The sequence below is a fragment of the Cariama cristata genome, unplaced genomic scaffold (assembly GCF_000690535.1).
Source record: "Cariama cristata isolate BGI_N322 unplaced genomic scaffold, ASM69053v1 scaffold20015, whole genome shotgun sequence".
In the NCBI taxonomy this organism is placed as follows: domain Eukaryota; kingdom Metazoa; phylum Chordata; class Aves; order Cariamiformes; family Cariamidae; genus Cariama; species Cariama cristata.
In genome coordinates, this window is record NW_009618405.1 from 4086 (window position 1) to 26515 (window position 22430).

The 22430-nt window shown below is 39.0% G+C and overlaps 1 protein-coding gene across 1 annotated transcript in view; it reads left to right on the plus strand.

The window, feature by feature from the left end:
* Window positions 1–788: 788 nt before the first annotated feature.
* The window catches only part of MFSD2B (major facilitator superfamily domain containing 2B), a gene marked incomplete at its 5' end in the record, with an annotated part of 30533 nt that continues 8891 nt past the window's right edge, over window positions 789–22430 (plus strand). The window contains 9 exons of the mRNA XM_009700854.1: window positions 789–802; window positions 1070–1186; window positions 5064–5188; window positions 8712–8835; window positions 10658–10736; window positions 14708–14877; window positions 18374–18464; window positions 18555–18676; window positions 21023–21106. Coding sequence (XP_009699156.1) covers window positions 789–802; window positions 1070–1186; window positions 5064–5188; window positions 8712–8835; window positions 10658–10736; window positions 14708–14877; window positions 18374–18464; window positions 18555–18676; window positions 21023–21106 — 926 coding nt within the window. The remainder of the gene's footprint in view (window positions 803–1069; window positions 1187–5063; window positions 5189–8711; window positions 8836–10657; window positions 10737–14707; window positions 14878–18373; window positions 18465–18554; window positions 18677–21022; window positions 21107–22430) is intronic.

Below are 22430 nucleotides of genomic sequence, written 5' to 3' on the forward strand. Positions count from 1 at the left end.
TCCCTTCCAACCCAAACCATTCTATGATTAATAAAGAGTCATTTTCTTCCTGTATTTTGAATTTTATGGCATGAAATTAAGTCTTAAGACTTCTTTTTAAATGGTTTTCCAGTATTCTGGAACTTCTGCTATTGGAAAACAGTGTTCTTCATTAGAATTCCTATTAGACTGTGCATTTTTTTGTCTCAATTACCATTATGAAACCTTATTTTCAGCTTTTATCTTACCCTTATTTGGCAATTCTATTAGAGAATGTTCTTGGATGCTTATGGTGCTTTTCAACATCAAAAAGCAAATGAGAGAGCACAGTTTTCAAAATTTTTATAAACCCACCTAGAGTGACTTGGGGTCCTTCCTAAAGAAGGCTTGGACCGCAAAATCACTTTTCCTATTATGCCAGCTTTCACAGAAGATATAGAAAAGCCAAGTCAAAAGGAAGATGTACAAAGTCAGGTGACTTTGCCAGAGTCACACCAGCATTTTGTGACAAAGGAGTGAAGGAATGGAGCACATATATTTGGGATCTATTCGGTCTGTATTTGACTGTGGAACTTTCCTTCTAGGAGTGCTGTCTAATTACTATGGTACAAGAGTATATATCAATTTTTATGGCCTGAAAGATTAATATAAGAAATTATTTTTTAAGATAAAAAACTTTTCAACCTTTAAAAAAATCTGAATTAAACATGCAAAGACAAAAATAAGCTCAGAAAATAGTGTAACAGTATGCGCACTGTGCACTTCTTTGCTTCTTTTTGCTTGTTTGTAAACTTGTTCCTTGTTCCTAGCTTGTGAGAAGCAGGTAGGTAAGCCTAGATTCCCTTGTAGGAACACTGTAATCTGTTTTTAGGGACTGAATTAAGGAGCAAAACCATTAAAAATCAAAGCAATGAGCATCCAAATGTCTGTTAGTGTTAAGGGTAGAGGGCATTTGGATTTATTAGTTGAATACCTGTGAAGCAAATACCTAAATTGAATGTGAACATTGAATTTTAACCTTATGACTTCTGTAGCTTTTAACTTGTGTACCTTGTTTTTCTCATCATTTGTTCTGCTTCGTCTTGAGCAGGAATACAGGCTCTCGATCTGCGGCAAATTATGCTATGCAATAGGAGGTGCCCCAAATCAAGTGGCAGGGAGTGCTGCTGCTTTCTTCCTACAGATCTACCTCCTAGATATAGCCCACGTAAGTAGCACAAGAAACCTTTACAGATTGTAGACTTACCTCAACTCTGATGTTGTCAACAATGCCCCTGGAAGGATAAAAGGTGAATTAGCTAATAAAGCCTTGTTATCATTGCCTCTAGCTGTTCAGGATCCTGGAAACTGCATACACTTGTCCAGAAAACTTTTTTTTTCTTTTTTCACTGGTTTCATTTCTGTCTTGAAGTGGCTATTGCTTGCTTTTAGATTGGAATCATTAGTAGAACTTTAGGCACTGTAGAGCTCACACACTTGCAGACACAAGAAAAAGCAGTTCTCTGTGTCGAGTCAGCATAAGATATGAGACATCTGAAACATTAATAGCACCATGTTGAGGTGGTGAAGTTTTGTTCATTTGGTTTAGTTAAAAATCACTGCGGTTGCATCCAGTAGTCAACATAATTTCACATAAATTTTCTTTGGTATGTCTAGGGTAATTTCTTTGCAAAGAAAGCTGAATTATCCTTCCTGAAGGTTCTTTGCTTCCAGTCTGTGGCTTTCTGGTGCAGAAGCAGACCTGGTAAAACAAAGCAGGAGGAGTCATCCCATTCATCTGACTTTCAGCTGCTCCAGCTAGATTTCAGGACAGCAGAGAAACAAATAAAATCAATCCATAAGCATTTTTTACTGTTTTGAATTTTCTTGTATGTCTGCGTGGTAACTATGTAGGACAGATAAAGTAGTATAGGATAGAAAAAAGGATTTTAGGGAGTTGAGGCTAAATTGCAGGGATTGTGAGAACAGCTGTAGATGAAACTACATGAATGGCTTTTGGCACTGATGACTATTTTTATTTGATGTTCTGGATCAGATATCACTATCCATTTGCTGTCTAAGATGTAGAAAGACAGGATACCATGATTTGGCGGGTGGAAGTGTCCAAAAGACTGGATTTATGGTTTTCCTATAAAAGTCTGATATCAGAAGCTCAGGTGTGACTTACTTGATAAAACTGACAAAGCAGTAAGATGGGCATGTAAAACTGAGATCTTGAGTGTCTGGTTGAGATCAAAGTGCCAAGATCTAGAAAAGGGGCCAGTTTTGGACAGCAGTGTCAAAGAGGTCAAGTGGCTGGTGTGGAGTCTGAGGGGTTGGAGGTGGACCAGGTAACTGGGAGATGCAGCAAGGAGGTGGATGTGGCTCTGACTGCAGCTGTTTCACGCTTACATCAAGGTTGGCAATACAAGCCGTTTGAGATGATGAAGCATGAACTGAATGAGAAAGACACTAATACAGTTTTCCCGGGGTGCTTATAAATACGGCAATTTCCCCACTCTGCTTATCACAGAAACTGAAAATTCTTGAAGCTAGGGACCATTTATTTCTGTATGTTTTTGTGTACAGTGTCCAGAAAGCTGGGGTCCCATTCTTGCATCTTTGGGCACTACCTAAATAAGTGACTTAATAATTTTGTTAACAAGCTCATACTGAAACCCAGTAATTTTGCTTAATGTTTGTAATGATACACTTACTACTTCGTTAAGGGGCTTAATTATTTGTTCCTTGATTGTTTAGTTTGTTCTCTGAAGTAATCCTGCAGGGACAGGATTTATTTCAAGGGCTGATAAATGGCTCTGAAATCCTGGGTTTTTTTCCACACATTTTCAGGGGAGAGCATGTAATTTTATAGTCACTACCCAGGTTTAATTCTTGCCCACTTAGAGGGCAGAACTGTTCTAGCTCTTTGAGAGACTGTGAAACTTGCTAGGTGTAATCTATCGTACATAAGCTGAAATCTTTAAGAAAATTACATTTGTATTCTTTTTTTGTATCTTTCAGTTTTTCTATTTGAATTCCATGTTCCACCTAAATTACCTGAATAAAGTACAGACATATAAATGTAACTCCAAACCACACAGGATCCTTGAGTTAAATTACTAGAAAACACTAAAACCTCTGATAATAGGATCCTGGTCTCTATTCCTTTTGAGATGGTTGAATTTAACATATTTTATCTTGTATTTTATTAACATTGAGAAGTTTCTGGCATTGGTGCTGACAGACACTGTCTAGATTCAGGGCCTAAGAAAATGCAGCCAAGGGATGTTTAAGCCCATACCAACAATGAAGACAGGGTGACTACACAGACTCCACTCCTAAGAGAGATTCTTGTTTTCTTCAAGGCTTTCTTCCACCTCTGTTTATCTAATATCCACTTCCTTTCTGTCCAAGTTATCTGAACAAAATACCGATGCAAAACCCACGTAATTTGAAGTTTTCTGTCCCTGTATCCCTCATAACTGTAGTATTTCAACCTCTATATCTTTCTGACTGCTCTTTTGTACTTGTTTTGGCTGACCTGTCTCTTGAGAAGCAGTAGTGACTTCTGAGTAGTTCCAGTGCAGCTTCCATGGCAGGTCTGCCTCGGGGTTGGTGGCTACTTGCCACCCTCGCTCTGGGAGGGCACAAGTCAGCAAAGATGGATGAGGTGAACATCAGCAGATGGCTGTGGGACACAGCCTGGTGCTCATCCCAGCCTTATCCTACAGTGCAGCAATAGGATGTTTGGAGAGCCACTGTCAATACCTGCTGGAGAGTACCATTCCCAATCCTTCGCTATTTACAAGATTTCTAGGATGGAGTCAGGAAGATTGTCTGTCCCTGCAATTTCACCTAATTTGGGCTAAAATTTCACAGGTGTGATTACAAAAGTGCATAGCACCTGCCTTTTACAAAGATCATCCAGGACATTCAGAGACTATTGCTTCCTTCCTTCACCTCTGAGGGAATACCTACAGCAAATTCAGTGGGCAAGGGACCTGCGCCAGCTGGAAGCCGTGTGATGCTGCCTAGGAAGCAATAAGCTCTGCAGAAAAGCAAGGGGTACTAGCTCAAGCTTGGTGTTGTCAGCTGCATTCACCAGCCTTCCTGCTGCGTTGGAACACTGATAGCACGAAGCAGCATGTAGATGAAGGGGTTTTGTCTGCTGTCGCTGTTACAACCACATAGACTGTTCCAGCAGCCTCTCTCAATGATTGATTTAAGGAACATTCATGTTTATATAGATCTCAATGGCATTTTTCAGGCCTGTAGTTTCTGTGGCATGAACTGAGCACTCAGAAGGGAACCCGCCTGTTTTAACCATTGTGTGGTACAAATTCCTAAGCTCTCTACAGATATACATGAAAAATAGCTACATTGCCTGAGACAAGCCATATTTCTATGTAGGCACTTAAGTATGATCTTCCTGGGTTAACTTCGAAGGTTTTTCTACTTGGCCATTTAATTCTTATGTAATCCCTGAACATTTTTCAAGTGAGGTTTGTTGGGCATGTGCTGGCAACTTTGATTTGAACAGATGTGCTTTATGCAGTTCAGTTGTCACAGTTCAGTTCTGAGTGGATAAAATCTGCTGTGCTACAACCTCTTCCACAGCCACGTGCCACCAGCTGGCAGCCTTGTTGGTAATCTCAGGAGATGGAAAAAAACATGAATGCATGTAAACAGCTCCCTCTAATTTTTTCTAGATCAGGTCAAGATAAAGATGTGGGGAAATGGGGCTGTGTGGGGAACAAAGTGAGGGGATAATTACAGAGGGACTCTGTCATGTTTTATGACTAAACCAAGGACTTTAGTCTAATATTTGACTGACTCATTTTCGTAGTTCTAACTGCATTCATAATCTCTCCTTCCTTGCACTTTTCCCGTCTAATCCCTTCTTGCATGGTGCCTGTCTCAGTGTCTCATTTGTTTGCTATGGGTAACCAATAGTAATTTCTATGACAGCAGCAGACATGTTTTGTAAATCAACTATCATTATTTAAAACACTGAGGTGTTTTTTCTGGAAAGTAGCTTTATGCTGTTTCATTGTATTGTGAAACAATGGGTCTTGTTTACAGTATTCTGTCTGTACTTTCAGATTACTCCGTTTCATGCCTCTCTGGTGCTGTTCATTGGCAAAGCCTCAGGTGCAGTTACTGATCCTGTTGCTGGCTTTTTTATTAGCAAAAGTAGATGGACAAAAATTGGACGACTTATGCCTTGGTAAGCATAAATGTGTACATATATTTACACATATATATCTCAATATTGTGTGTGTGTTGTGATTGTACAGTCACCTCATTGAATTAGATTCATTTTTCTTTGCCTGTTTCCCAGACAACAGTGATTGTATTCATTCTACGTATATAAAATCAAAAAGAAAAATTGTCATGTCATCTGTTTCCCTTTAACTTGTTTACCCATGAAAACACAGAAGAGATTGTCTACCATGGGAGACACAAACAAATAAAGCCAAGACACTGCGTTGTTAACAAAACTGGAAGCTCAGATCTAAAACTTCGTTGAATCTGTAGTTGAATTTTTATCTTTGTCTAGATTTCTTTAGTTTGACTTCACTCCTCCACAAAGTTGAAACTTGTTTCTACTTGTGTCCTAGTGTGCCGTCACTTCTCACATCAGCCTTCCAGGAGCTCCATTAACTTTAATTCTCTAGATCTTCCAATTCAGTAAAGGATGTGTGCGTACACGTGGAACAAATGTGACACTGTGGCATTGAAGAGCTCAGCAACCAGCACTGCACTGACACTCCGTTACATTCTTCCTTACAGCAGTCAATCTGGTCCTTCTTCTCTTACATCCCCAGAATGAAAGTACTTAATTTAAAAAATCACCATGACTTTTATAATGAATGACACGCTGTAAGATTTTGATCAGTGTTTCTAAAGGCACAGTGTGATGTTTCACTGTGACATACTTAACCCTTGTATGTACTCTAGCTAGTACACTTGTACATGTGCTGTCCATGTGCTATAAGGAGAGTTTAGAAGAATGAATGTTAGTCATATAGGAAGGAGATTGACTGGTGTGAAGCAAGAAAATTGGAAGGGATTGATATACATTAGAGAAACCCAAGCTCGTCTATGCCATAGGGCATTTATTTGTTGGGTTTTTTTTTACATTTTGGAAGTCAAGGGGAGACTGAGTAACTTGGGAAATGGAGCAGTGATGAAAGACTCCTTATGTCATGCATCATAAGGATGTATTGTAAGATATTTTGAATCAATATAAACCCCAAACTTTATTCATAACAAAAATCCAAGAGTAAATGTGGTATCCTGAGCAAAGAAGTTGAATTTTCATGGAAAATAAGCCCATTTTTTTAGCTGATGGTTCTATTGTTGTCATGTGGTTTTAGGGCTACACAAACTTGTCCATGGGCAGCTTATATCTGACAAAGAGTGGAAGGCAAGTACGTGTTGGAAGAAGGCTGAGATCAGCTGCTCTTGGCCCCAGCAGGAACAGGGCCTTCAGGTCAAAGTTAAGCTTTTTGTCAAGAGCCCCATGGGAAAAGAGGGGCTTGCTGCTGTTTCTTTTTTCAAGATTTGGTTAGTGGCCAGGTAAATGGAGTGCTTTTTAATGAGCACTGAATTAAATGAGTAACAAAGTTATTAAAAAGAAAGAAAAAAAAAAAAGACATTTTGATGCAAACGCCATTAGATGTATTCTGATGCCTTTTTTTTTCTAGTTCCTGAAAATACTGCAGATACATGTGTTTGTTGTTAGTGTTAAATCAATGTTAGAATAACCCCCATGCTAGCACAAGCATGAACTTATCATCCCTTTGCACTGTAAACCAACTGCTGCACAACTTGCACTTCTTACAGGAAAAGTGCTTATCTAACCCAGCCTTTACTTATACGTTCATCAAACAGCCACTTTCTTTCCAGAAGGATTTTGTCTGTTTTTTTGGTAATGGTAACTTTTTTTCATGGGAATTTTGTTCCTACGCTTTGGAGATCAGACCATATTTATACAAAGGAAAAAAATAAGTCTTCCATTAGCTTAAAAATATTTTCTTAGTTTGAAATTATTCCAACTTCTTCAGTATCTAGAGTGAAGGAATGGAACTGGCTTACTTTCCAGCAAAGCAGGAACATTAGTAAAGAAGGTGAACATTTAACTATAGCTTAATACTGGACTCAATATATTAAGTCATCAATCGTTATTGTTCTCTTTTTGTGTAATGTATTTTAAAAGGCATAGCAGACATTGACTTGAACTACACAAACCTGGTCAAATATTTTGTTAAAGGAGATAACAGTAGACAATCAGATATTCAGCAACTTCAGCAAGGCTCTGAAAACTCACTGACATTAATGAGAAAAGGAAAATGTAGAAAGAAAATGAAAAGGGGGAAGAATATTAAGGGGGTTATTGCTGAAAAGTTGCATGAAAAATTGACTATGGAAATATTTTACTGTGGTGACTCTGTCTGGACACCAGTCTGGAAGAGCTCACACTTTTGGAGAGGAAGGTAGATTCCCTGAGACATGTTAGGACTTTATCCTTATTTGTGTTTTCCATGCTGACCAGCTGTGGGTGAACTGTGGCCTGGGGACTGGAGGGACAGAGAATACCAGAACCTGGCACTTTTAAGTGCTCAGCTCCCAGTGATGCTGTCCATCCCAAAAAGCAGTGTGGGAAAGCCATTGTTTTACTAAACTATTTACCCACATTACTCTTTTGTATTCCAGGTTTTCAGTTCACGATTGCAAAATAATCAGCTGACCCCCAATGTCAGTAGTGCTGTTGTGAAGGGATTAATCTGTTTTCTCTTTTATGTGTTTGAATATTTTTTTTTTGTTGGGATCGTGGTCATCTAATTACATTGTTTAATGTCTGATTTACAAGAATACAGGAAAACTCTGACGCTGCTGCAGCTCAGACTTTTAGGAAACAATAGCATTTGACCACTTCTTCCATATCATGGAGTTTGACAAGTGTTGTTTGCCTGAATTTTTAGACTAACGTAATTAATTGCTGGTTAATGGCAATGTCTGAGACTTAAGTTTCTGTGGTTCTTTTTTTAAAAAACTACTTTCCTCACCAGAAGATGATCCTTTTGTGTTTGAAGTGATTAGGAATTTTGCTATTGAGTCAAATGGAGTGAATTATCATATACCCAAGTAGATACAGACTGTAGGAACTTCTGCAGTGGGCTGTCCATTATCTTTTATGCTGTTTTCAGCATTTTTAAGTGTATCAGTGTATTTGCTCTTGCTTGAATTAGCAATGAAGATGCGAAGTTGAGAGGAAGACTGAAGGCATTAAAATTGGGAGAGGGAGTCCTTGCTAACAAGTAGGCTCATGTAAAAATTGCTGAAGTACAGGAAGACATGGGACAATAGAGCTTAGTTTTCAGTGGTTCTTTCTAATAAATGTGTAGTCTGAGACGTACTAAGGAATGGCAACATAGGTATGCTGTTACAGTGCATATGTAAGGAAATTGTCTGTGTTCTGAGTGGGATATTAACTTAAGTATAGCTCTTTTCCTTCAGATTTGCTGGGGTTTTTCCATTTTATGGAAGTACTTGTATACATTTTACATTAATCCGTGTATTTAATGCATGCTAATGTTTAAAACTTTAAAACATGGCATTATTATATTTAGGAAAACTGTACATAAAATAAATTGCATTATATTGATTATTAGCAGGAAAATGTAATGTGCTTTGCTATCATTATGTTGAGATTGTTGACATGTATTAATCTTGGCACTTTGCAGGATGCTGGCATGTACACCCTTCACAGTAGTGTCCTATTTTTTTATGTGGTACCTGCCTCCTTTTGTATCAGGAAGAGTTGCGTGGTACCTGACTTTCTACTGCCTCTTCCAAGCACTGACCACAGTAAGTAGATTACAGGTCACGATGTTCTCAGCAGTAACTTGTTTGTTTTCTGTCTATGTTAATGCATTCAGATTTAGTAAACTGGAACTTCACATTTGATTTCAAATTCTAGTGCGTTTAAGTGATAGGCAGGTGTCCTTTTATCAAACTCTCCGCTGGTTGATGGTTTCTGCCAATGCTTTCTCTGGCAAATGACCTGCTAATTCAGACAGGTTACCTCCACTTTCATTGGCAGTGCCCTAGATACTCGACTCATTCTTGTATAGATCCACACATTTGGATTCTGAATTCCAGTTATACATCTAACTTCTCATAACTTCTATTTTCAGGAGCAGATTAGGAGATCAAGTAGGTTTGTGGCTGTAGTTCTGGGTGTTTCAACTCAAAGTAGAAGGTAATGAAAAGTCGGGGTACTAGAGCTGAAATACTACTGATAGTAGTCATCATGATATTTATGCCTGAATAGAAGAGTTTGAGCACATGAATTTTTTTAATACAACCCAGAACTTGCAATATTTATGCAGAAACCATCATTTCAGTGGATCCCAAAGAACTTTTCTGACACGTTCCATACTGTGCACGTAGGTGTTGCATCACTCCGTTTTGCCTTGTAGCCAATATCAAGGTGAAACAAGGCATCTTCCGTGCAAAGCCATGTCACACAGCAGATGAGGACTGCAAGTGAGATAGCTGCATTGCAATTTGGCAGGGTGTATCCTGGCTGATTGAATTTCACTGGATTACGTTTTGAAAAAGTGCTTCGCAAACATTTAAAATGTTTACATGAAAACAAATGTTTCTTGTTTGATTTTGGCTTTTCTTCTGTTTACTGACCTGTTGGACCTGGGAATTCTGTATTCCTGTGTTAAGCTGGAATGTTTCCTTAGGTCCTTTGTTTCCTCTGTAGAAAGATGGTCCAGAAGATATTCATAATGGCTTAAAATAATTTTCTTCCCTCTCTTGAAGGAAAAACACAGGTTTTCCATGGCAGAGCTTTGAAAGCTTTTTATTTTAGTTCAACACTATAAGGACAGGGTCTCACTCACATCATGAGCATCCAAAAGGTCAAACCTTTAATGTTGAATAGTTATTTTCAGTGAAGTACTACTGGAGATAAGGCCTCTCCCACAGTAAAAGTGTGGCTCATTTACCCAACATTGCAATAAATATTACCAGTGTATTGTTTCCACCAAGATTTTACAGCAAGTTATCAATTGCATGCTAGATACAGTGCTGTAAAAATAAACAAGCAACATTCCGCGTCTACCTTTTTGTCAGTGTATGGACGTAGCAATTGGGTGTTTCTACCTACTCTTAACTCTAATCAAGGAGTGTGTGGCAAAATAGTGCTGAAGACAAAGTAATTTTCACAATTATCTCCTGCAATTACATAGTGAGATGGATATTTGAAATATTTTGGGGATTTATACAGTCTTCTGGCTTCAATAAAGTGGAAAATTGTATTGTCTTCCTTATGGCTTTGCTTCCTGTTAGTTAACTCAAGCTAGGAACATGATAGTCTCCTATTGCAAAGAAAACTAGATGCTTTATAGCCTAGTTATGAGGGACATTTTCCCAAGGAAGCTGAAGGAGCGCAGAATTAAGGTAAAGCCTCTTGGTAATTTATTATTTGTGTTATAAAAAAGATACTTTTTTTCAATTTCATATGCTTTACAAGTCAGAAAAAAAAGACAGGTCTTTGTGCTAAAAAATACAATGTTCTAAAGTGAATTCCAAGATTGCATTAAACTATTTTCCTGGATATCAAAGGAATACAGCATTTACTCTGGCATTTCCTAAGTGATGTTCTTTCTTTGCATAGTTATTCCAAGTACCATATTCTGCCCTCACCATGTTTCTCAGCACAGACCAGAAGGAGAGAGATTCTGCAACAGCATACCGTGAGTGTGATCTGGGCTTTCTCATGTGGATTAGGGCTGAGTTTTATTTAAAATCATTCTTTATCTATAGGAAGTTCATAATGGTTTGTGTCCCTAAACTGGATTTTTATATGAGATTTTTAATATCCGATGAAAAATATTTTGTGTTATAAATGCTTCCATTTTTCTAGCTAAATAGGAGACATTAATGTTTTATTGTCTCAAATTGTCTGATTAGCTATAAACTCTTTTTAGTTTATTGCTAGCCAGATGAAACAATAAAAATCACTCTTACCCAAGACATGGTAGGGAATAATGATTTCATTTAAAGGTGATTTGTAGGGGAAAAAAGTAAGTGCTGATCTTCTTTAACATTCAATTAAAGAAAGTCTGAAAGTAATTTTGAGTATTTTCTTTCCTTTTTTCTTTTTTTTTAATTTCCTTAGGTTTACATGTTTCATGTTATAAATTCAAATCCCAAGCCTGTTTTCTCCAAAAAAATGTCTAGAACTCAGAACCAAGGCAGTTAACCTCACCAAAAAAGGAGAGTAATTTTGTGTGCATGTTCACACCAACTGAAATCTCTTTTTATTTCATCTGTGTATATTTAATTCTAACGTATATCAGGTAGTTTAAGGACAGATCTTGCTGTAATATAACCAGCACTCTAACTGTGTTAGTTAAAAGAATGAGGTCTTCCAGGCCGTATCTCTGGCTCTTCAACAATCAAAACCAGACAAAGTTTTTGCTTTGAAGTAAATTGATCAGACCAAAAAAGTGCAATGAAACTATTTTCAAGATTTCTTGTATAAATTATAAATTGAATATAAGAACAGTTTCTTCCCTTCCTCCTCTCTTCAGCTCTGTTCTCATGCCTCCTTTACTATGTAAGTGCTGTCTCTTATGGCCACCAGCATTAAGCAAGGTAAAGAGAAAAGAGTCAAATATCCCATGAAAGACTTTTCTATGTCTTAACTTGTCCTTCAGTGTTGCTTTAGCATAACTTGTTTGTGTTTGTTGTTGCATTTTTTTCTCTTCCTGGCAAGAGCCATTTTCACTTCCATTAAACCTTCTACCCCTCAACATACTTGCTTGAGTATATTGAAAACTAGACCACAGAGGCACAATGAAATGACCAGAATTGCTAGAAATATCGTGTCAGAAATTCTAGATACAATATCCTCTGAGCAACCCAATCCTCTTCCAGCCACATGGAACAGTTGTAATTTGCATTATCATCAGCTATCTCAAGAGAAAGTCTGGGCTAGCAGTCATAGGACAGGACTAAACAGCGGGAGATTCCGGTTGTGTTATATTCTTTGGCACTGACTGTACTCTGAGTCATCTGGCCTAAATTCGAACTAAATCCATGTACCTAGTGTTTTCTATTGTCTGGTTTTATGTCTTCAGAGGCTGTGATCCAAATAAATGTGCTTTCCTATCTGCTAGTCCTGTGCAAGGCTTCATAGGCCTGTGAAATTTGTGCTCATAAAAGCTGTTGAACTCCATGGCTGAGACGTGTTACACACTTATAGTGTCACTTTACTGTTCAGAAAGGGTTTAACTTTGGAGTGTACAGCCGTTTTCCTATGCCAAGTCAGCATGGTGGAATGAACCATGGTTTTGACTTTTCAAATGTTGGTATCGTTGTATATTTTGAAACTATATTTGTTTGGAGCCACGTTTTCTTGTAATGGTTATGATTATGTGAGAATCTTTTTTTTTTTCCCTTCCTTTCCTATTTTTTTTTTTAACATGTGTTTTACTTAAACACTTTTGCTTCTCTTTGGGTTTCATAAAGAATTATTCTTGTTGATAGACTTTCCTGGATACAATCAGTTGTTCAGGTATTTCTTCAACTGATTAAAGAAAAACAGCTGTGTAATATGAAGTGTGCTTTTAAAAAAAGGTTGGGATTAGAGGATCCGTTACCCTCTACTGGAGACAAGCAGAACTGCGTATTATAAATTTTGTCCTTACCATGAATGCAAGGTAGAAACACTGGATTCCAAAGTTGCTTTAACATAAATCCTACTTATGTTCTGGGCAAATTATAGCCTACTTCAAGGTATGATCTGCTTTCTGAAAGATCAGCTTTCTCGACTAAGGTGGAAAGTAATACATTATAAATTCTGAGCACACAAGAACTTTGAAATATGTCTGTTTCTCAGCTCTTGCTACTTCTTAGAAAATAAGGTTTCATAATGGTTGTATTTCTGTTGCTTCTAATGATGCTTCTAAGTTTTATTCTACACAATATGTAGGTGGTGTTCTGAATGAAAGGTGTGACTTGAGCGTGTTGTCTTTGCACTGAGTAGTCAACAGTTTGGAAGCACTACAAAGTCCAACTGAGACTAGTTTCTATCTAAACAATTCAGATCAGGTTGAGGTTAGGATTTCCACCATCTACCAGCATTTTTGTGTGTATGGACTGAACTGTAACATAGCTAGTAAGATTGGATATGGTTTGGGGAAGAAGCTTTTTTTTTTTTTTTTTTACTTCCCATTGATTTAAATTGATGTTATGTAAAGTCTCAAATTTCCCATTCAGGAGGGTTCTTTGTTTGGGAGCAATCGTTTAAATGATCCAAGTCTCTTAGGGAGCGTCTCTTTCCTTTTCCTTACTTGACCTTCCATAGCTACATGTAGCCCTCATTACTGCACTGTTGGAACACCTTGCAGGCTGTATGTGTTGCCTTTGCTCAGCAAAGAAGTACTTTCATTCCTTTACAGGGATACACAGAAAGGCATATGTCCAAGGTCACCTAGGAAGACTGTTATAGAGCTGGGAACTTGAATAAAGCTGAACCTAGGACCTTTTGAAATGCCTGTCACATCCCAGAGAGAGTATGATAACCATCAGGACACAACCCACTCCGGAAGCGGCCGTTCAGAATCCCCCATGGTACTTCTGAGAAAGTAACACAGGACCCCTGGAGCCACTGAGAGAGAATAAGAAGGAAAAAACCTGATGTTTAAGTCAGAGAAGAGCATTCTCTCATAAACAGGGAGTTTTAGTCCCTGTTCCTAATCTGTTCATGTATTCAACCCTATGTATCTTTATGCAAAATGCATAAATAGTCTCTGGAGCTAGGACAGGAATTCAGTTTATCTCCCTGTCATGGGGATGCTGGGTATGGCCATGTTGTGTGGAAACACAAATGGCAGGCTGGAAATCCCTCAGAGTGAGAAGAGTCTTGAACCCAGATTATTGACCACTCGTCTGTGACAGAGCTGTAACAACTAGCCACCTTGTTGACTGATTTTGAGTACATGAAGTGTGAGCTGGATGCCCATAGTTAGATCTTTGCTTTCCCAAATGGAGGCTTTAGTAGTTTTTTCAGATGATCCCTTGTTCTTATGGTACTTGGAGTGTTAGTGACCTGAATCATTCTCTGAGGCTGAGGTAGGTAGTTCTGTCTGACTGTGGCCTTGGGCAGTTAAGCACAGCATCTGCTGTTTCCAAGAGCTTTGCAGCTGTGTTATTTCCAACATAAACCTGAGGTAAGTATCATTTTATTTTACAGTTGGAGAACCTAGAGGTTTGATCAGATAAGTGACTTGAAGTTTCACAAGTTACTGTCAAGCTTGAGATTAAAAGTCTGATGTTACGGCTCCTAGTCCTGCTTTGGAAATGACATTCAACATTTAAACTGCAGTTCCGCTCTGGTCCTTGAGATGAAAGGTTTCTATGTTATCCCCTTGTGGCTCTTAATCTCGGCCACATCCATCATGCAGCTTGTATAAAAGAGGCTCTTCCATTGAGGCTTCTAAGAGCTGATCAGAAAATAGATGACAAAACTCTTTTTTCTTGAAACTGTTCTATTACTGACCTTCCAGTTCTGCTGTTCTTGATACTGCTTTTCTGCTTGTTCCCTGTAAAAGAAAATGGTTTGATAAGATTTCTGTTCAGTGAGACAAATGAGCAAGCTTGCAGACAGTGGAGGAATCAAGTTCTCATCCTTGCTGCACATTTGCTCTCCCTTCTTTAGGAATGACCATGGAAGTGCTTGGGACCTTGATTGGAGCTGCACTTCAGGGGCAGATTGTGGCCAGTGCTCATGTCTCTCATCACTGCACTGTGAACCCACCAGTAAACACAAATGGCTCCTGGCATGACACTCCTGGCTTTCCAGACCTCTCAGACCCCCTGTCTCATCAAGTAAGTGTCTATGGGAGAACACTAAAATTTCTTAGGGGGAGGGGTGGGAGTGTTTCTGTAATACCATATCATATCATCTAGCTGGATGAGCATGAACATGACTTCCCTGAAATTAGTAACGCTGGAGCTGAGACAACAACCTTGTTGCAAACAAGGCTTCCAGTCTGTTGTCTTTGCAACCACTTCTCAGCGTGACAGCAGAATTGCATTGAGGAGCTTTGCTGAAGATGTCAAACTGTGAAGTAGCTAGGAGTTGTGTGGCCATCCTTTGTTTTCACTAGGGGCTGATTTACAGGTCAGTAGGAAAAGCTTACTTTACCCTGCCACAAATACTGCATTCAGTTCTGAGGTCCCCAGGACAAGAAAGACATGGACCTGTTAGAGCAGGTCCAGAGGAGGCCACAAAGATGATCAGAGGGCTGGAGCACCTCTCCTACTAAGAATGGCCAAGAGAGTTGGGGTTGTTCAGCCTGGAGAAGAGAAAGCTCCAGGGAGACGTTAGAGCAGCCTTTCAATATATAAAGGGGGCTTATAAAAAGATGGAAAAAGACTTTTTACCAAGGCCTGTAGTGACAGGACAAGGGGTAATGGCTTTAAACTGGAAGAGGGCAGATTTAGATTAGATATTAGGAAGAAATTCTTCATGGTGAGGGTGGTGAGGCAGTCGCACAGGTTACCCAGAGAAGCTGTGGATGCCCCATCCCTGGAAGTGTTCAAGGCCAGGTTGGATGGGGCTTTGAGCAACCTGGTCTGGTGGGAGGTGTCCCTGCCCATGGCAGAGGGGTTGGAACAAGATTGTCTTTGAAGGTCCCTTCGAACCCAAACCATTCTATGATTCTATGAAAAAATGGTGGCTATAGCAGGATCGGTTCCGCAACACTGCTTTTCAAAGTAGTTATCACTAGGGATCTCCTGTAAAGATTAATGGCTGTTACGTGAACGAAACTGTAAGTCCTACTTGGAATCTGTATTCTTGTGAAACTACAAAGCACTGTTGAAAGTAAATCCTTGGTAACAGGCAATTAGTGGGAGCAGGGCTCAGTGCTTAACGTATGGAATGAACCTAGAGATCCATGCTTGTTTATTTCATTTTCCACAGCAGATTTTTCCTGTAATCCTGCACAAGTAATTTAATCTCTTCATGCTTCAGTTTGCTATTTTTTGAGAAACAGAGGTGGTTTTATATGTGGGAGGAAATCCTAAATCATGATCCAAACATCAGTGAACACAATTTGATAGTCTTCCATTGTTTCCAGTGGTCTTGAAACAGGTCCTGAATCGAGCAATTACCTTGTGTAGTGTTTTTTTCTGTTACCTGTGAAATCAACAGTTTGTTGGTTCTATTTTACCAATTGCTAGATTTAGTCTTTCTTTTTATATTTTCATCTGTTTCTCTGTCAGTGCAGGTACTAACTGATATATAAAATTCCCCATGAAGAAGATTACCTGCCCTGAGTCTAATCTCAGGGACTTGGTGCAAATCAGGATGTACGTATTTGTGCTCTGCTTATTTGTTGAATAAGCAGTTGAACAGCTTATAGTTGTTAGCAACAACTATATAGTTGAACAGTTCCTATAACCACTCCAGCAGCAGTAAAACCACAAGCTAAAGGCATATTTTTATGCATGCCTTGAATTTGCATACCCTGGTGCCAGCACTGTTAGTCCAGGAAGGGGACCAACCCTTGCCTCCCCCGACTCCCAGACACTATTCTCTGCCTCTGTGCTACCAGGCATTTGGTTTTTGGCGCAGGTCATTGTAAGTCTTCTCAGAGAGGTGATCTGGGAAACTGCCTGGGGAGAGCCAGGCTGCTTCTGTAAGTGACCATGCCATTTTATGGCTGATTAAAACATTTTTGCAGCTGCTTGTTGGGTAACTTCTAATGTACATTTTAACAAGACACACCACAGGATCTTGTTGTCCTTTTTAGCTTCTAGGATGATGGCTTGATGTAGAAAACTATTGTGCTATTACAGCTCTGTGAATTGTCAGGAGGAGTAGTTTGAAAAGTTGTGGAGCAAAGTGAATTTCATTGCACAGCAGATTCCCTGTCTGAATCTCCTTTGTGCCATAATCACCAACTTCCACTTTCAAATCTCTTAAATGGCTTTCAAGGAAAAAAACAAACAAAAAAAACCAACATGATCTTGATTTATTTCCTTTCTGTCTAACCTCATGTGCTTTCCTGTCCTTTTTGAGGTAAGAGCACACCCAGTTTAAAAGAAGACCTAGTGAATGATTGATATTATTATTTTGCTCATTATTAAAGAAAGGAAGTGGAAGAAATCGTTATTTCTAAGCTCTGAAGTTGTTACTGTAAGTTTAAGAGGGGATCTTTCCTACTGGAAACCAGGCATGAATGTTGATATAGTTTGTAGATGGGCTAACAAGTTTTGGTTAGGGTCACAGAATCTTATTTGGCCTACCATGAATGTCCTTGATAGTTTAAACTCAAATTACACTTAATGATGACCTGTGAAAGAAAGCATTTAATTCAATTGCTTCAAGCAAATTAACAAATACATAGACACAAAATATAAAATTCGTAATGGAGTCCTGTTACTATCCTTTTTTTCAGCCCCTTCTCTCCTGGATAGGCTGCTTTTGAGGCTCAAATTACATCATTTAAGTGAATTCAGCTATCTACAATACTGTAGTCTGTGCAAGCCAAAACCAATAATATAAAAGTACTCATAAAGCTCTATAACCAGCGCTTATTTTATCTTTGATAACACAGTATAAAATAAAATATTACAGAATACTAAAGCAAAATAATTTTTTAAAGCTTTATTCCAGAGTCAGTGTAATCAAAGTTAGAAACAATAAATGTGATCTGATGGTGTGGGAGGTATCCTTGGAGGCTTGGTTCTCCTGGCTAACAGGAAGCAAAGATTTCTGAATTTGCTTGAGTATTTCACTAAGTAGCTGGGAAAACAAACATGCAAGCTTCCATATTCTCAAAACATTGGCATGAAAGTGTGATTTCTAAAATTTACTAGAGGCTAAAGGAAGTTTTATTATCGTTATGTATACATGCTGTAACTGTAGTAATTATGTTTACATCAGTACTGAGGCCTTTCCCACTCAGCATGAAGATACAGATTGCAGTCTGTGTAGCTAGATCAACCAGACTTACTAAAAGTTATGTTTTTGCTGCATGTTTTTGATAGATGACTCTGTATGTCTATAGCTAGTCTCAAAATAAACAAATTTTTAAAACATTCAGGTTGACAACACAGTAGCCCTTTTGTTCACAGCTTCTTTTTTTTTTCTGCAAGAAATATATACTTATGTGCCTTGGATTTATCCTAAAGTAGGTGTTGTTTATAAATGAGCTGCAGAAGTGAACATTATTCAGAGGGGTAAAAGACAGTTGGCTGTATGTAGCCAGGCATTTCTTCATTTGCAGGTGACTCACCAGAAGGAGACTGAAATTTTCATAATGACTTGTCATTCTCCTGTCACAATTTCAAATATGTCTTTTTCTTTTCAAAGGCAAAAGTTTATATGATTGCAGCAGGTGTCATAGGAGGTGTGTATCTTCTTGGGATTGTCGTTCTTTTTCTTGGAGTAAAGGAAAAAGATGGTAAGATGTATTTAAATATGCCTAGAATAATAATTGTTTCGCATTCATCTCTGGAAAAGATTGTTATTTTATGTATTCTGCTCCTCTTAGATCCATATGCCTTAAATTCAGACAGAGCAATTCCTTTTTGTAAGGGGCTTGGACTCACCATGAAGCATGGTCCATATGTGAAGCTTACAGCTTCATTTCTTCTCATCTCGACAGCAGTTCAGGTAACTTCAGACTCTAAGTCTTTGTGTTGGCTTCATTCCAGTCCCAGCATGGGAGAGTCTGCAGCAGCTAAAATGCAAATAACCTTTGGCTCGTGACGGGAGGTGGTGATCTAGGGGGTGGTGCCTTCCCCTACAAATCAGTAGGGAACCAGAGTCCTTTTTTGGTGTCTGGGGTCCTGTGTGGCTGGAGATGGTTCTTTCAAACGAGAAGCAAAACCAAAGTCCTGACCATTTAAAGATGGCTTCTTTTTTTTCCATAAAAGGTGAGGAACTAGTCCTGGTGACCCAGATTGGGTCGTTATATGTTATCCATCTACAGTCTCCTGTGGCTTCAGTTGCTTAGAGAATGCTTTTTCTCTTCTCTCTGTTCTTCTCTATAGTGTGTGCTACTTTAAACTATTGCCCCTTTCCTTTGCATAGGTGGCTGTTATCAGATAGTGGCTGAACTGGTTCTTATGGAGTCTTTTGTGATGGAAGGCATTAGGTCAGAGTAAGATGATGTTCAGAGGCAGGAGGTCTTACCTGTTGCAGAGCTGGATAGAGCTAATTTTCAGATGAGGACCTGCAGTTGAATGTGACTCTCGCAAAAAAGATGCAATATGTCCTCCCATAGGGAGAAGCTGTGGAAAAACTTAAAGCCACTCACTAAGAAACCCTTACATCCCACAGTCCAGCAGTCTTTTTAAAGCTTGATTTTTGAGCTATGTTCAGCTCAGTAAATATGTTATTTTAATATGAACCTGTACATATCAGTTGAAGTTGCCTTTATTTTGAAAAGCAAATAACATTCACATTTTTGTCAACAGACTCTTAGTCACATGAGCCATTGATCAAGTGAGTGTCAGGACAGAGGGCAAGAACCGGGCATGCAAGAGAGCAGCGCTGCCTTCACCAACAGTCCTGGTGAATTAGTCAGTTCCTTGGAATGGCTGCTTAAAACTCTGTTTGCCAAAGAACTGCTAAAGTTTCCTTTTGGCCTGGATTTGGGCATGATTAGTAGGCTGTCCTTTAGAGCATCTGTCAGTTCTTTCTGGAAGGCTCAAGGGTGAGAAACAATAGCAGAAGCATTTCTGTTTACATCTGGGAGCTTCGGGCACTGTGAGCAACAGCAGAGACAAGGAGAAGTTGAAAGGTCCTTTATGGTCCAGATCCTTCCAGCATCCATTCAGTCGGTAAGGATACCACGCACATCTGGTTGCTGGCAGCCAACTACTTGCTGACAATACCCAGAGAAGAAAAGATCTTCTGTCAGTCCATAGCTCTTTATTTTTCTATTTGTACAGACTGAAGGGAAGGTGTGAGGGGAGGCAGAAGCTGGAAGTTGTATTACTCCAGTTCAGCCAGCATGAGCAACCTTTGCTATCGTTATTCAAGGGAGGGACATTGACTTCGTGAAATTTAGTGAGTGGATTACTGGTGAGCAAAGGAACAGGCAGGTAAAGATGCATTGGCCATAATCCCTCAGTATGATATTCTACATCTAAAATGAAGGTGGCATAAACTGAGATGCAAGCTAGGGAAGGCATTGGTGGCAATGGAGAAGGAATATTAACTTTTATCCTAATTTGTATACAGAAGATTGACCACTTATAATCTACAAGCACACAAAGCAGCAAGAGTTGATCATACTGCTGTGATATGAGTATTAAATCCTCCTTTGTCATTTTACTTCTGCAGAACTGCTGGAGCTGGGCTTGTACAGTATTCTGGTGTTCAGAACTCCCCTGAGTTCTGCAAAACCATGGTAGCAGTGGCTTCATCTATTGTAACACAGTGCAGCTAGATCCTCCCATTCAATGAGTACTCAGACTTATGGAGATACCTGACCCAAAGCTACACTTTATAGCCAAGGTTGTATGCAAAACCAGCAGTTAACTGCTTTACTACAGGAAGTTGCCATAAGTGTAATTCCAGCTGAAAAGTAACTTGTTTCGGAGTCAGAGCTTCTGGTGAAAGATTTATGGCATTGCTGTGGAAAAGGAAGGGCAATTTCTTGCAGTAGTATGCAGCTGTGGCTTTGACAACAACACAAGGCAATTGCAACATAGGGAATAAAGCCTTTAGACAGAATCCTCTCATAAGGCAGTTCCTGTTTTGGTCATTTTTATGCTGTATTAGGTGCATGGTTTACCTCTTGCTTACTCCCCAATATTATTGGCACGTTACTCCAGTGGTAGCGTGAGAGTTATTACTGCTTTAAATTGTTGCAAACAAGGGAAGAATGAGACTCCCAAATCCTACATTTAACAAATCAGTCACCAACTATGTTTGGCTAGTATGGAGTGTGATGTCATTTTTGACTTAATTTTCCTTTTTATTTTGGTGGTCACCAAATGTCTTCAACAGCTGGAGCAGAGCAACTTTGTGCTATTCTGCACTCATGCTGCTGATCTTCGTAATCACTTCCAGTATTTGGTGGTGACCATCTTGGTGAGTTGCACTTCTTTCCCATACTTTTATTTGATAGCTGGTTCTTGCTGGATTTTGGCACAAAATAACAGAAGACAAGAAGAGTTTTGTGTCTAGGCAGAGCTGTTAAGAAACTACACCATCTTTTGCATTGCCTATTTGAAATAAAGCTGGTGTTCCATATTGTACTTCTAAAAAAATAATGGTTTGGAGCTTTTAATTCATTCCTTGTTGCTTTTACCTGTAAGTCACTTTCTGCTCCTATAAAGGACAAAAGCTGCTGCCAGAAAGGAGGTCTGGAATTTTAGCTGCTTTTTCTCTTTCCCCAGTCTGATCTGTTGAAAATTGAACAACTTTTATTTGAGCATTCATACATATGAGCCTTCTGGGCTAGGCAGCTTGCAAGGATAAATATTTAAAATATCCAGAGATATGAAGATTCCTCCCTAGAGCAATTGGCAGTGTGATAAAAGGATCTTTTCGCACAACCATTTTTCTTGATATGCAGAGATAGAATTTTGCTTGCTTAGGTGATACACAACTCAGTTACACACTGCTCCTGTATTACATGATTTACTTTGATTACAAGTAGTATTAGTTGAAAACCGCCATTTTCATCCTTCTGACCAAAGTCCTTTTAACACAAGTAGAACATTTAATGTTGCATTATTACTGGGATATGCACGTACTGCACTTTGAAATATTTTGTAGAGAATTTGTCTACCCTATAGAGTACTGCAGCAGTCATTTTCAGGGAAGCTGTTGCATGATTTCTGACCCATTTCGCACAGAGACTTTGTGGAACTGTCTTAGGGGAACTTCATTTCCACTTCTTGGTCACAGCCTCCCACCCTTTCTACCCCTTTTTGATTCTTCCTTTGCTGCATTGTAAGACAAATCTTTTCCAACGATTAAAACGAAAATGTTAGAGAGCAAGGGATAACTATGGGGTATCTTAAGGATCTGCAAGTAATGGACACCAAGAGAGACAAGAGACAGCAGAGTTAGAGCCAATAAAGAGTGGAATGTGACTGTTAACAGTGTAAGTCATTTGTAAGACTGAGAGCAGCAATAATTCAGTGCATTGGTACGATGTGGTCGTTGCTGCTGCCAGGTGAGTGCAGGATATGAAATGGTAATATTGACTGTAAGCGACTGTTTCTCTTACAGGTTGTTCCTAAGAATAAACATGTAGTATGGGATATGTACTCTATGTCTACCTTAAGATAAGTGTATCTTCAGCTTTCTTCCTGTACAACGGGGCAGAGCTTAATTCACTTATCATTTGTCAGATTCAGATAATGAGACAAAAGGCATTAGCACAAAGTAGGACTGTTTGTAATAT